Raw genomic sequence first — 15,165 nt, forward strand, 5'->3', positions numbered from 1 at the left:
TGACGTGAATCAATAACCCTTGGGGAGGAAATTAGGATACCCACTTGATTAATAGTTTATCTATGATGTATGAATTCTAATTAGTTTTGGTCCAATAATTGAGTTATTATAATTTATGGTCTTGCATGTTTCAACCTCCCACAAGTTAAAATTCCTCGAGTCCAGTAGTCATATCTAATGTTAAACCGTGAACGACGGATCAAAACTTCTCCCTTGAAAACAGCAATGAACAATCCTTGGTGAAAATGGATTTCTCAAAGTTGGAAGCTTCTCCAGCTTTGAAGAAATGTAGTAACATTTCGTTAAACCTTTGCCATTAGCACACATTTAACTTCTTCTCTTCATTTTTTTGCTAGAGAAAGTGGCATAAACCATGCTTAAATCAAACCATACATTTTGTTATTGTTAGATATCTGTCGTGGTCTTAACCTCTAATAATGTGATGTATTAGATGTGTATGCGCTAAGCATTGTGATTGTGTTAAGGTAATGCATCTAACTTTGGAACCTACTAGTGCGTGTGATCCGAAGAAAAATGAAAGAAACCTTTTGAAATTTAGATCAGTATATATATATATAAACGTTTATATATAAATATGTTTAATGATAGAAGAAGAAGATTCCAAATGAAAAAGGAGAAGAACAAACATTAGGCTTTCGTCAAAGAACATTTGATTTGATTTTTAATTTGTATATATAGCCAAATTTTTACAAACAAGGAACACACTTAGTCCACGTGAAATAGAAAAGCGAAGAGTTATAGCTTTTCATGCCTAACCCGTCATTTGTTCGTTTTTTTTTCTTTTGTATATTGTTTAAATAAACTCCCTACATGGATGGGAATCCGATCTGATTTAATCCGTAGCCACCCAGATATTAGGTGTTCCATATATCCAAAAATTTTTTGATTCGATCCGTAAAATAAATAAAATATCAAATCTAAATAAATAATCTAAAAAATAAAATATTAATATTTTATTACAATAATAAAAAGTTATTAAAATTACATATATATATATCTTTAAATATATATATATATATGCATGTAACAGATCGAATCGGATAAATGTTCCTAAAAATATTAGTATTTGTGATTTGCTTCGTTTTTTTACGGATATTGCATATTAATATTTACTTTGGTTTGAAAAGTTACGGATGTCTAGATATTTTGGTTCGAATCAAAACGGATGACGAATCAAATAAAATTTACGGATATTTTGCCCAGCCCACCTACATGAACAATGATAAATGAGAATTAAACACTGCAGATTATTTTAACATAATTTTGGATTTAACAAGTTTAATTGAACGACCAGTAAAATCTTAAGCTATAAAAAAACTTTTTAAGAACCTACAAAGCAAATCAAGCTGTTCATTTTAGTAATATTAGGGGTTTGACTATTCTAATCAGAATTTAGTATGGTCAACATAAAACAGGTAAATTTCCTCGAAAAATCTAAAGTTGAAGTATGTATGCAAGTTATTTAAATTTCTTAAAGACAGTATTTCTTAAAGGGATAGCCAGAAATTTCTTAAAGACAGTATTCTTTCTTGACCTATAAAATTTTAATAAACCCCTGGCTAACCTTGAACTTTAAGTTTTAAATTATTCCAAAGAATATAAAATTTGTTATCATAAATTATAACAAAGTCCGTCTGATTATGCCAACACTTAAACACCGAATCACATCAAAATTCCACAGTTAATCGTGTTTGACCATGCATGACTTTGTAGAAGTCTTCTCTTTTAATTTTCATAAAGAACACATATTCTTCATAGAACCTTATAGTCAAACCGAATTACTTATGAAAAAGTCAATGGTCTTACGTACGAATTTATCAACTATAAGTAGGAAACCTATTCACGTTAAACAACTCAATCTCATCCACACTTAAAACATATCTTAGCTAGAGAGAGATGGCTAGACACTTAGAAGATGTAATGAGCATGGCGACAACAACACAGTTCCATGTTAGTTACCTTGTTCATGTTGTGTTCTTGGCTCTATTAGGCTGCTGTGTCCTCTCGGCCGTATTACTCTCTTGCGCCGATGGAGCTTCCGACGACAGAGCCACTTCTGGTAACACACCCGCTGCCGGAGGTTGTGGCGGAGCCGGTTGCGGCGGTGGTTGTGGAGGTTAAGAGTTCCTTCATCTTCATCGTGGAAACAGAATAATAATCGATTATTTTTCATATTATGGTTTGTGTAGTCAGCTTACGTTTTATTGTTATACAGCTCTTTCGTTGCTTTTCTCATAATATAAGAATAGACCGTATAAATAAATCGTATTATTAAAGCATAAAATACTATTTCTTGAATTTCGATTTGAAGTTAAAATACATAATGATATTAATTTGTTGCTAAACATTGCATCTAATTAAGAACACAAACAAAACTGGTACTATCTTTGTTTTTTTCATGAGTTGCTTTATTTCTAAGCCAGATCCAAATCCTATTTCGAAGCCTTAATTTCAGGGGAGAAGAGATTCATAATCCACAAAAAAACAAAACAAATATGAAATTACCATCAAATCTTAGGATCCCTCATCCAGAAAAGTTTCTTCATGCGTTGATGTGATTAGATTCTTTAGACCTAATGATCTTGGCTTGTAGTTTCTGCATAAAATCTGGATTGGCTTGGAGTCTTTGTTTCACATTCAAAGTCTTTGTAGAGTGTGCTTCCTCGAAATCAGATTCAAAGTCTTCATCTTTCACTCTTTGAAAGGTTGCTTTGGAGTGAATCCATCACTTTATCATCTGTATCACCGTGTTTGTCAACAAGTCTTCTCTGTAGAAGTGCCTCAACAACTCCGTGCAAAGTGTCTTCATTTCCTTCGTTGAAGTACTTCTCTATACGTACTTTAAGCTCTGAAACCACCAATATCTTGACTCATTTCATCAAATAATTAACTGAAATTCCAAATCTTGAATCGGTGGATAATAATAAAAAACAGTACTTTACATCTATCTATGTTGTAAGTAAATATGTTTTGTAGATTAAAAAAGGTTTATGTGAAGGTATGAAGTTATGTGGAACTCGTGTTTGAGTAGCATTAGATTGACGAACAATTATATATATTTATCTGGAAGTTGGTTCTTGATCTAGATAGTGTGTATATGCATTAATAAACTGGTTGGTATTGCATTCCTTGATTTTAGTTAAGAGATTCGTATCTAGACAATTTGAAACTAATATTTAATCTAAACTAACAATCTTTCATATACCAATACTTAGAGAAATCATCCAACAAATTTTATTTAAAAAAAAAACAGAAATAGACATTAATTATAACAATAACTAAAATACTTTACAAAACGATATAATAAAAAGTCTATATTTATATCTCATGAGAAGGAACTCGACGTTATACGTATTAAGTAAAGAAAAAAAAACATAATCCATTGTCTAACTGGTCAATGCTTAGAGCGGTTGAGACGAAGCCATATGTTGTTGTTGCTCTTTGTCACTAGCAAGACTCATCTGCTTAGACATATCAGCTAAAGCAGCTGCGGCTGCGGCTGGTGTCATGCTTTGATACGGAGAAGCTAACGGAATAGCATTGTTGGTGGGGAGACGTTGTGCATGGTAATACATTGTCTCGTTTGGCGGATGTGTGTACTCGTACGCTCCAGTACTGTAGTTAGGATTTGCGTTTGTGTTGTGTTGAGAACCTCCTGCGTAACCCATGTAATGATGTTGAGTCTGTTGTTGTTGCTGCTGAACCTGAGGATTCTGTGATATAGGGGACCGGTAAACGTTTTGAGCTACTTCAGGTCTTGGGTTTGTGGCAGGTGCTGAGTTTGGATAGAGCGGAGGAGTTCCAGCTGGAACATATTGCTGAGATTGCGGGACAGACATCACGTAAACTGGGTAGTTTTGCTGCTGATGAGGGTAAACCGGGATGTATTGTGATGGATGAGGAATGTATTGAACACCTTGGTGTAAGAAAGGTTGTTGAACCGGAGGTTGGTGTTGTTGGTCCAAAGTTGTGTATGTACTTGGCTGAGATAGGACGTGCGATGTGGTTTGGGCTGAAGTGGGTTCATGCTGAGGTATGCCGTGGCTAGTTTGGACCGGAGTAATTTCAGGCTGTGTTACCGGGGCTCTTAGCATAGTTGGAGCTTGGTCTTGGTAGTACACCGGCTTCGAAAATGAAGTAGCAGAAGATATGCTAGTATCACTGTATCCACGAAAAAACACATATAATCCGCATCTGACTGAAAGAACAAATCTAAAAAATCTCTGATAATGCAATAGGGTTCCTTCAATATGACAAGTTTGCTCTAACTTTTACATAAGCAAACTCAATAACAACTGTACTAATCTGTTAAAAAAAAATCTAATGTATGGTACAAATAGAACACATCTAGATAAAGATAAAATGAGATTCTTATGCATTTAACAACCAAAAAGAAATTCTCAATAATCGTTTGATATAAGCATAGTTTCAAAAACACTGATCTATCTCTTTAGCTACTAAGCCTAATGTCCACATGTAAAGATAAAAAAATAGAGACTCATCTTTACTCCATATCTGAAAAACCTAGATCATTTATCTATTTAATACAACAAGATAAGCTCATTTCATAAAACATTTTTCAATCAGTAAAACAGGACATCACAATGAAAAATATATTTGAGTAAATGAAGAATGGCAGTAGAAGATGAAAGTACCTTGCAACAGAATCAGGAGATGTCAAGCCATACCCACCCGCACCTCGCTGTGGGATCGCCACTGGCTGCATCGGCAAAGGTGGCTTCCTATATCCAGCCATCATACCTGGATCGGATCGATCGTCATGTGGTGAAACCTGGCCATTGCTCATAGCGGCAGCAGCAACAGTAGCACCATCAATAGGTGTGTTGTTGTTATGCACCATCGCAGAATCGGTCATCATTGGCCTATTTGCCACCAAGCCAGCGCCATCTTCCATATTCCTCTGACCGTCCACGTTTGTGAAGCTCATTTGAGCAAACTGTTGTTCCATCCTCTGGTCTTCACTGACTCTAACGCGGATCGGTGGCAAGTTGGCTGTGGAAGGAGAGGAAGAGGACGATCCTATCGAAGAACCACCGGCAGGTTCCATCATAGGCGAGTCAGGCATCGAACTCATATGCATCTCCTGATGAGAGATCACACCGTTTGTCACATAACCTCCTTGCTTGTTGTTCACGCAACCCTCATCCGCTCCTATTTTTTGAACTTCAGCTTCACCTTCACCTACCTCGTCAAGATTCACCAAGTTGTTGTTCACCGCGGCTGAGTCCGACAAGCCACGAGGAAGCAAACCGGATTGGTTCAAAGCATTAACAAACCATGTCTCCGACTTCGCACTATCAAGAAGAGACCCCATGGTAGCAGCCGTCTCAAGCTTGTTCGCGAAAAGAAACAGCCTGATCCGTTGCGTGGCAGCCGCCGTAGCTGACGACGTCGCACGATCATACTCCTCAATCATGTTCTCAAGATCTTCATCGGTAGTGATGGTGACGAGTGAGTCAAGATCTTCGCTAGGGAGCTGGTACTTGAGCGTGAAAGACCGGCCGTTGAGGAGCATACTAGAGAGACGAGATCTTAGCGAGGCCAGTGAAGCGCGTCGATCAATAACCACAAGACGCGTCTCGCCACTAGAGTACGTTAGGGCCTTGTCATGGGGACGAGGCATGATGTGGCCACCGAAGCTGCACATGAGGCGTAGCTTTGCGTCGGGAACGGCCGCCAGGGGCTCCATGTTTCCTCCGGTATCAATGGCAACGGCGCGTGGGGATCCATCGATGGTAGTTGAGACAACTGTGGTTGACGTAAGATTTGAAGCTAGATGCGACATAGGTGGGAGTGGCGTCTCCATTTTCAACGGATAGGTTAGTTAAAACGGATCCCTTTATATATTGATAAATCTATTCAAATTCGAATTAATAGTTCATTTTAGTAAGCAAACGTTTAACTATACATGTAAATAATATAATAACCAAATATACAGATTGATGAAAACAAAACCAAATATGTATAATCTAAAAAGGTAGAATAGAAGATTTAAGATTTAATCCTAGATGCAAATAATAAGAAACAAATATAAGCCAGGTTGACAAAGACAAAATCAGATATGTAGGATTTTAGAAAATAAAATAATGTAATTATATAAAGAAAAATTAAGTTTTTTTGAAAAATATTTATCTCCCTCTTGAAAAAAAAGAGTAGTGGAAAATAATTCCCTTTCTTTCACGCTTCTCTCAACCTTCTTCAATCTCTCTGCCTCTTTCTCCATCTTTTTATATTAGATCGATCACAGCCCATGTGTATAACTTTGGTACCAGCGTCATATTTTATTAACGTAATGGCAACAAAAAGTACCTCCAAAGCTGGTTGCTCGAATCTAAATTAAAGTTTTTCTGAAACTTTAAGATTAGTCTCTGTTTTAATATATGAAGATCTCTAAGTTTTGTCGGCAATTGGTAAATAAAAAAGATTTTCAAGATCTAGTAAGAGAATACAATTTGCTTACAGCACCGACATATATAATTTATAGTTTGTCTTATATACAATTCAATTATATTCGTCTTGCATCTGGAAAAGAAGTAAAATGTATATATTTTAGGATATTATATGTTTTATATGAAATTTATCACAAAATAAATAAAATGTAACAAGTTAGAGAAACTTATAATGAAACTTTTCTTTATAGGCATTAATTATCAAAATGTAGTGTCGATATTTGTGTTTTTTAGAAAGCTGTGTAGTACTATTTAATTTGGTATAGAATGATTAATATAAAATGATTAATTTGTACCCTTTGACATGGTTAAATTCTCTACAAGTTCCAACATTACAGTTGGCTGCAATTTGTTTGCGGAAAGTTGATGTGAAAAGAATAACAAATTCATGTCAATAATTCTTGACTATTTACAAACTATTCGTTGAAAAATAAATTGTAACGATCCATATCTTAATTTTATGCTTGTTAATTTATAAAAAAATGGAATTTAAAATTTGTTCATTGTTACAGAAAGATGAAGAGAAAAAATGTTCAGAGGAAATAGACCTCGAAGAAGGTGGATGAATCTGCACTAATGGAAAAATGAAAAACCGAACCCATGTGGATAACCTTCGGTGACTGTGTCCGGTTTACTTCAACCGGACGTTTCAGTTGCCAGTTGCCACCATCATGAACATTGAACAACGTTATGACTCTTCGTAAGGTTTATTTGCCTTTTCCATAATTAGTTCATTTCAAATATTTTATAGAAATGTATTTCAACTTTGTTTTCATTGGCCAATCGTATTCTAAGGACACATAACCTCTGATTGACCCCATACAATCGGCATTATTTTTAAAACCGGACCGGCTCGATGGTTGAGCTGCGTTCGACAATGAACCGATTACATAACTGAGTTAGGTTTAATAAATGGTTCGAGAATGAACTGGTCACGTAACCAAATTGGAATCTCAAAGTTATTAAACTTATAAAAACTATTAAAACCATCAAAAATCTATAAACTATCTATATAAACATAAAACTAATTTATAATGTTTATGTTTAAATTCATTTATATTTTAATTACATATCACATTTACTAACATTATTTTTAAATTTATACACTAAAATATATTAAACCAAACTATTGAATCAGGTTTGATCCAGTCGAACCATATTGAACTATGATCCAAAAATTATCCGGTTCAGCTTTTAGTCCGGTTTTAGAAAACCACTGACAATCGGTTTAAAAACTAGTACTATAAAATAATATACAAATTGAACGAAGATTCACTTTGATTAATTATTACGGATCCAGTGTTGAAATCTGAACCCAAGATAAGAAATTAGGGAACCACTAAACCAATGTTAACCAAACATAAACAACAGTTATGTACTACACTTTGGGGGGGGGGGGGGGGGGGGGGGGGGCAGTAATTAAAACATACTATATAGTTAAAATTACATAGATGAATCTATTAATAAATGCGCAGGGAATATTTAAAATTCAGAATAGTGCTTTCTCGATTACAATCGTGCGGAAAGTAGGTGGAACCAGGCTCGACGTCTTCGTCCAACATCACTCGAGAACCGCTCCGTGTGTCATTGTCGTGGCTAGACCACTCTTCTCAGCCAACATTCTAAAATATGCATGTGGGGCCCACCCTGTTAAAATTCATAATCTTTTTCTTTTGGTAAAATAAAATTCATAATCTTGAAGATCTCGATTCAAGAAAGCAGTGACATCACGGTATAAATAATGTTTACTACCATTTTCGTCGAATGGGTAAGGAAAAAAAGTGGAGATAAGAGAAAGAAGCGACAAATGTTCCGATGATCGTTCCGGCGAAGACGTCGGTCCAATGGTGCCAATAGTCGTCGACACGTGATATTCCGATAAGAACTGCGACGAGTATCGGTAAGAACACAAGGCATAGCTTCGCCACATGTCCCCTTCTGTCAAAGACTTTGATTTTACCCGATAAGTAACACGCCAAGAATGTTAAACCAGCAAATGACCCTGCATATAACGTGCTTAACCATCTTAGTTAGACCGGAAACAGTTCGCTGCAACCTAGTTAGTAATGATTTATAAAACTAACATGAAGTGTGACCACTAGGGAAACTCTTGTAACCTTCTTTGATTATCTTTTTAACTCCATGGTACAACATCCTAGTTTCCGGGTCAAATTTCTGCATTCCTTTCAGATTTATAAGAAAAAGTATAAAAAATCATGATAAACTGATTAAATAGATTGATAGATATGTTTCATACCGGTTTACCGTCGGGAAAACATCGGTAAAAGAAGTTAGGTCGTGGCCAATCGACTGCATCTTTGATGGAGTCCGTGGTGACTCCAGTCACAAGACATGAGAATGCGATACCTTGTAATTAACAAATATTAGTAATCACACGGATCAATGATAAATATTGTATGTATTTCGGTTTGAAATTCAATAGATGAAGTTATGATTAGTAGTAGAAATGAACTCACCGAGAATGGCGTGATGAAGATCATAAACATCTCTTCGAAAGTATTAATACTAGTACACAGTGAAGGTGCATATAGGAACCAATATACAAATAATCTACACACACTTACACCATAAATATAGTCATCAATCAGCAACAATATGCAATGCTTTCTTGTGATGGAAGGCACAGTTAAATTATAACTTTCTTGTGTAAAAAAAAAGGTCTACTTACCTGGACAGCAGAGCCGGGGAGCCGGACCTAACGTTATGGAGGTCCTATACAAAATTGAAATTTTATCAAATTTTTAGTAAAAATAAAAAAAAAATTATATATTTTATTTTGTAAATGGTTATTTTTAAAATGAATAATCATAAATTTTATCTAATAATATAATTTTTACTTAATATCTTTAACATTTTTATGTTTTATATAGTATAAATTTATATGTATATAAGTTTTTTTTTTCAAATTGGGGCTCCATGAAGTGGAGACCCCCCATTCCAATGCACTACAAGAAAACAAAAGTTTTACGAGGGCAGTTTTCCTCGTCACTTCGTCGTAAAAGCAGTGTTACGAGGAATTAGCGAGGAACCCGTTTCGTTGTTATACGTTTGTCGTAACGCATATATCCTCGCTAATTCGTCGTAACGTAGCGAGGAAATTATTTCGTCGTAAAAGCGAAGGAGAATATTTCGTCGTAAAGACCACGTAAAGATTCCACGTAAGGACGTCGCTATGTTTCCTCGTAAATACCACGAAAAACTTTCCTCGTAAAACCCACGTAAATAAATACTCGTAAAATAAACGTAAATACCTTGAAAGCTTTCCTCGTAAAGTAAACGTAAATACCTTGATAGATTTCCACGTTATTTCCTTGTAAATTATTCCTCGTAAAAACCACGTTAAGCTTCCACGTAAAAAAGCCGCAAAATTAGCTACGAATTTACTTCGTTTCTTTATTTTATAGAAATATAAAATATTATAATTAAAAAAATAATTTAAATTATTTAAATTATGAATAAAATTAAAATTCTTAAAAATTAAAAACCAAAATATTTTATATATAAATAAGTTTTGAATTCATAATACAAGAACCAAAATTAAAAAGAACTAAGGGTGGTGGTCGTTAATCGCCTGGTAGAATTCATCACTCCTCGCCATTACATCCGCCTCGGCATGTGAGTCGTCGGTTGGTGACTGGCCTGGGATAGGATTTCGTTGTCGCATGGTCCTCAACAAAGTCTCCCATTCCGGATTTGTAGCCGCTACAACGTCCAAGAAGCCCTCGAGTCCACCCATACGAGCTGTGAACGCAGAGTGCGTCGAGCTCAACTCGTGACGCAGCTGAGTAGACTCTCTACGCAGCTCTTCGGACTCCCTACGCAGCTGAGAGACTTCATCATCCCGTCGCTGAACATAAGACGATGTCGCTCTCGGAACATCGTTGACGGAACCAATCCCCAACGTCCGTCCCTTTTTTTTAGGGACAACCTTAAAAACAAAAAATAAATTTTGTTAGTAAAAATTTAAAGTTAAATTAAATGAATATTTAAGAAAAATAAAATTTTAGAAAATTTACCTCCTCGTAAAGCTTATCCACTTCAGGTGTGGATAAGACGACGGGTAATCCATCGGTGGACTGCTGGGTCAGCTGAGTCTGGCGTTCTTCAACCCGAGCAGCCAAATCGTTGTAGATTTGCTCGGACTTGCTATCTATAAATCGGCCCGCCTTGTTCTTGTGGGTCCTCTCGTAAAGTTGCATAAGAGACGGAAATTCTCCCGTCTCTTTGGCCTAAAAAACATTTAAGAAAGTTGTTAGAATATATATAAAAATATACTAAAAATTTAATGTAATTAAAATTTTAATTACCATTTCCAAACGGACACCGGCGTGGGGTTTTTGGCCCGTAGTGTGAAGCATCGGCCCGTTTCCGTGCTCATCGACTGTGTTACGGGAGTTAGAGCAAGACTGGGCGATTCTAATGGAATCAGGAAGACGCCAATATCGGATGAGGCCATCCCAGACATCCGTGGTGAGCTCAGCGGGTTTGCCACGCTCATACCCCTTCACGATCCAGTCACCCTTCCAGTTGGAGACCGTGTCCAACAAGCGAACTTTCGCCTTCGCGACAAACTTCTTCCTCACCCTCTCAGTGATCCCCAAGGCCCAATTATATTTTTGCTGTTGGAAAAAATAATTTATAATTAGTTTTTCAGAAAATATATATATATAAATAATGAAAAAAATTTAAAGATATATAATTAATTAATAGAACTTACAGCGTAAATTTTGAACCACGTCTTTCTGACGTAGTGAGGCGTCTTTTTCCAGTTCGGATGTGCCATGGAGAAGTAACCTTTTATCGTGTCGGATACGTCCGATGCAAGACATCCGTCAATCCAAAACCTGGAAAATACAAATTTAAAATATAAATTATTTTTTAAAGTTATAAAAGAATTTAAAATGAATAAAAAAATAATGAAACATACCACAAAGTTCCGTCCGGTCGGTCGGGATCGATGACTGGTAAACCTTCTCTGCCTGGCAGACGGAGAATGTCCTCTACGGTGTACTGCGAGTAAGGAGCACTCGGAGGCACCATCAAATCGGGATGAATCTCGGCGGGCATCGGAGGTGCCATCGGAGAAGCCACAGGAGGAGGAGCCATCGGGGGAGGCGCGTGAGGAACCGATGGTGCACTAGAAGAAGGAGATCCAAAGACTCTCTGAGTGTACTGAGTCTCGGGGACAGTCTCCTGACCCGAAGAACCGGGAGCTGAAGAAGACGACGGGTCTAAACGACTACCCGGCTCACCGAACATCTCTCTGTAATGGGCAGTAAGTCTACCTTTTCGAACCTGAGAAAAAACATTAATTTTTTAAATTTTCATAAAATACTTCCCAACATTATCCACCTAATCAACACTAAATAACATAAGATCCGTAAACCTATCTAAATTCCCTATACTAACCACCTAATCTATCCTAAACTAATCAAACTAGAGAGGGCGTTTTCATTTACGAGGAAATAGCGACGAAATACAAAGGCCCGCGTTTTCGTTAACGACGTTTTTACGACGATTTACGTTACGTGGAATTAACGGGTTAACTTGTTACGAGGAATTAGCGAGCTTATATTTTCTATAAATACCCACAACTTTCCTTCTCAAACCACACACAAACTCACAAAACACACCCTATCTCAAATCACACACCTCACAAAAATGCTTTTCAAATTAGAAATATTTGAAAAAAAAGAAGAAAAGAAGATATTAGAATTTATGTGGGTAAGACTTAAGTCTCGCCACATATAATTCCAGTATCTTTCTTTTTTTCTTTTTTTACTAGTTTTTATACTATGAGGAAGTAGCAAGTCCCGCTTTTCACCAATTTAGAAAATTTGGAAAAAAAAGAGGAGAAGAAGATATTGGAACTCATGTGGTCGAGACTTACGTAAGTCTCGCCAAATGTGATTCAAGTATCTTTCTTCTCTTCTTTTTTTTAGTATTTATAATATTTTCGTCGTAATATCGTCGTTAGTTTACGATTCGTTTACGACGATTTTGGCTTACGTGGAATTAGCGTGCCCCGCTTTCTATATTTTTTTAATTTCGTCGTAAACTCCTTGTGGCCTTACGACAACCTTACGACGATTTTGGCTTACGTGTAATTAGCGTGCCCCGCTTTATTTATTTATTTTTTAAATTTCGTCGTAAACTCCTCGTGACCTTACGACAACCTTACGACGATTTTGGCTTACGTGGAATTAGCGTGCCCCGCGTTATTTATTTTACTTTTCGTCGTAAGTTCCACGCTATGTTACGAGGAATTAACGAGTACTATGTTTAAATCCCTAAAATCTGAAACCCCAAACCCCATCTTCCTTATCTTCTACTTCATATATTCCAAACCCCAAACCCATCTACCCTTGAACCTCAATCTATTCTTTCACCTCAAACCTTATTTATAATATATTCCAAACCCCAAACCACAAGTCCTTATTCATAATAAAAATAAACTCCCACATTATCTTATTCATAAAACAAACTACATAAAATCAAATACATCAATCGGATACATCGACATTCTCGTCATCACTAGAAATATCATCATTTTCATTAAACTCGTCTTCTACAGCTTCGTCTGTGGCATCATCGGTAAGATCTTCGTATTCGTGATTATGCGGATCAATGAGAAGGATGTCATCAATTTCTTGTTCAGGTTCCTCGACTTCATTTATCTGTTCTTCTTGCAATGGTGGTTCTTCTCCACTGATGATTCGTCTTCGAGGTGTAACTTTGATCACTGCTAACCAATTTATAATCGAATCTCTCATCCGAGGGTATGGACGGAAGCTAACTTGGTCTGCTTGTGAAGCTAAGATGAAAGGCTCGAATTTGTTGTACCGTCGTCCACCGTTGACATCAACTACACCAAATTTGTTAGACCGAACACCTCTGTTGACGACAGGGTCGAACCATTCACATTTGAAGATGACGCATTTCAGCTTCAGTATCCCTTAGGGGTGTTCAATCCGGATATCGGTTCGGTTTTGGTTCGGTTATTTTCGGTTTTCGGTATTTCGGTTAGTAAAATATAACTACCATTCTAAATCCATATTTACTTCGGTTCGGTTCGGTTTATATACCGTAGGTTCTCGGTTTATTCGGTCTTATACCAAAAAACATAATTATTTTGTTTGAGATCATATTATATGAATTTTAGAGTCATATTGTGAACACCGTCATTTATTAAAAATATATTATATGTTCAAATAAATGAACAAAAAAATAAAAATGCTTCTACCATCAAATAAAATAATCAAATCTAGAACTAAAATCAAAGCTTGAAATTTTGAAAAATAAAATTATGAAACAAAACAAAAACAAAAAAGAAAAGTTTTTCCACTCTTCCATATTTAGTGTTCATGTCATGCTTTTTCAATTGAAAATTTTCCATTAATTATTGTCCATCAAATTTATAATCTTCATATTAATTTAGTGAAGACTAAAATAAAGCAAAAAGATATAAAAAAAAAGAATTAGAAAATAAGATGTCTTAATTGCAATGTATTGTTATTTAATATTTAGTTATAGTTCAAGTGTTCTACAAATTAAGGTTTTTTATTACTATAAAATTATGGTAATAGTTATTAACACAAATTTAACTTATGTAACAAATAGATTTTCATGTATTGTTATAAAATAGATACATATTTACATGTTTCTACTTTTAATCGGTTTTGTTCGGTTTATTCGGTTTAATCGGTTATATACCAAACCATATCCAAATCCTACGGTTTTTATAAAATTATATCCATTCGGTTTATATGGTATATACCAAAACCAAACCATATTGTCTATTTCGGTTCGGTTCGGTTCGGTTCGGTACGGTTCGGTTTTACTATATTGAACAGCCCTAGTATCCCTGGAAATTCGACTTCAATAATCTCCGTCAAGATCCTGTAGAAATCTGTTTCCCCTTTCACACATATTCCATAGTTACTGGTCGCCCGCTGTCTACCATACTCATATGTGTGAAAAGTGTAGCCTCGTGTGAAATACATCTGTGATGTGGTGACCTTTACAAGTGGAGATTGAATTACTTCGTGTAACCACTTAGGATAATCTGCATCGTCGTCATAATCAACCTGCAAAAATAAAGAGACCATTAAAATACAAATCATGTATGAAAAAATAGTTTGAGTTATAATACATGATTCCGCAACCACTTAATGAAGTGTCGATCTTTCCTTTTGTCTACGTCACTTGTGGATATACCAGGAAATGTTTCTTCGACTTGAGAAACAAATAGGCTGTAAAATTAATCACATTTCATAGGAATGAATCTCTTGCAATTATATAATTAATTATATGTGTTTTGAAGTGTCCATATATGTTACCTTTCAAAATAACGCATCAATGGATCCTCGCAATTGAGTAGAATATAGGTGTGTGCACTATGAGCGTCTTGTTCACTCGACCACCAAACCTCTTTAGACTTCCCACCGAGTCGTCCAATCTGGCTAAAGATGTCTGGAACACCAGCAACTGCATATGTTGGCGCAACCCCACCATCATCATATCTTCTTGGAGCTCTTTTCCGGGTACGTACTTTTGACGCAAAGTAGTACGATGTGAAGTGAGAAACTTCTTCCGTCAAACTTCCAGCAATTATAGAACCTTCAACTTTGGCGAGGTTCTTTGCTTTTCCCTT

The 15,165-nt window shown here is 36.0% G+C and overlaps 2 protein-coding genes across 9 annotated transcripts; one reads left to right on the forward strand and one right to left on the reverse strand.

Annotated features, from left to right (window-relative positions):
• The first annotated feature begins 217 nt into the window (after window positions 1-217).
• Window positions 218-3,271, forward strand: LOC103838180. The gene has a single exon (XM_033282191.1). The coding sequence runs from the start codon at window positions 1,918-1,920 to the stop codon at window positions 2,140-2,142; it is 225 nt and encodes a 74-aa protein (XP_033138082.1). The 5' UTR covers window positions 218-1,917; the 3' UTR covers window positions 2,143-3,271.
• Window positions 3,242-9,663, reverse strand: LOC103838209. Of its 8 annotated transcripts, none has more exons than XM_033282166.1 (5): window positions 8,969-9,663; window positions 8,749-8,858; window positions 8,576-8,666; window positions 4,677-8,493; window positions 3,242-4,182 (listed from the first exon to the last, which is right to left on the reverse strand). In XM_033282166.1, the coding sequence occupies exons 4-5, from the start codon at window positions 5,846-5,848 to the stop codon at window positions 3,423-3,425; spliced, it is 1,932 nt and encodes a 643-aa protein (XP_033138057.1). In that variant the 5' UTR covers window positions 5,849-8,493; window positions 8,576-8,666; window positions 8,749-8,858; window positions 8,969-9,663; the 3' UTR covers window positions 3,242-3,422. The 8 variants fall into 8 exon arrangements, with proteins under 8 accessions (XP_033138057.1, XP_033138061.1, XP_033138051.1 ...); XM_033282170.1 differs by having other exon boundaries at window positions 8,609-8,674; XM_033282160.1 differs by having other exon boundaries at window positions 8,749-9,663.
• Window positions 9,664-15,165: the final 5,502 nt, after the last annotated feature.

Source organism: Brassica rapa, chromosome A01 (genome assembly GCF_000309985.2).
Source record: "Brassica rapa cultivar Chiifu-401-42 chromosome A01, CAAS_Brap_v3.01, whole genome shotgun sequence".
NCBI lineage: Eukaryota > Viridiplantae > Streptophyta > Magnoliopsida > Brassicales > Brassicaceae > Brassica > Brassica rapa.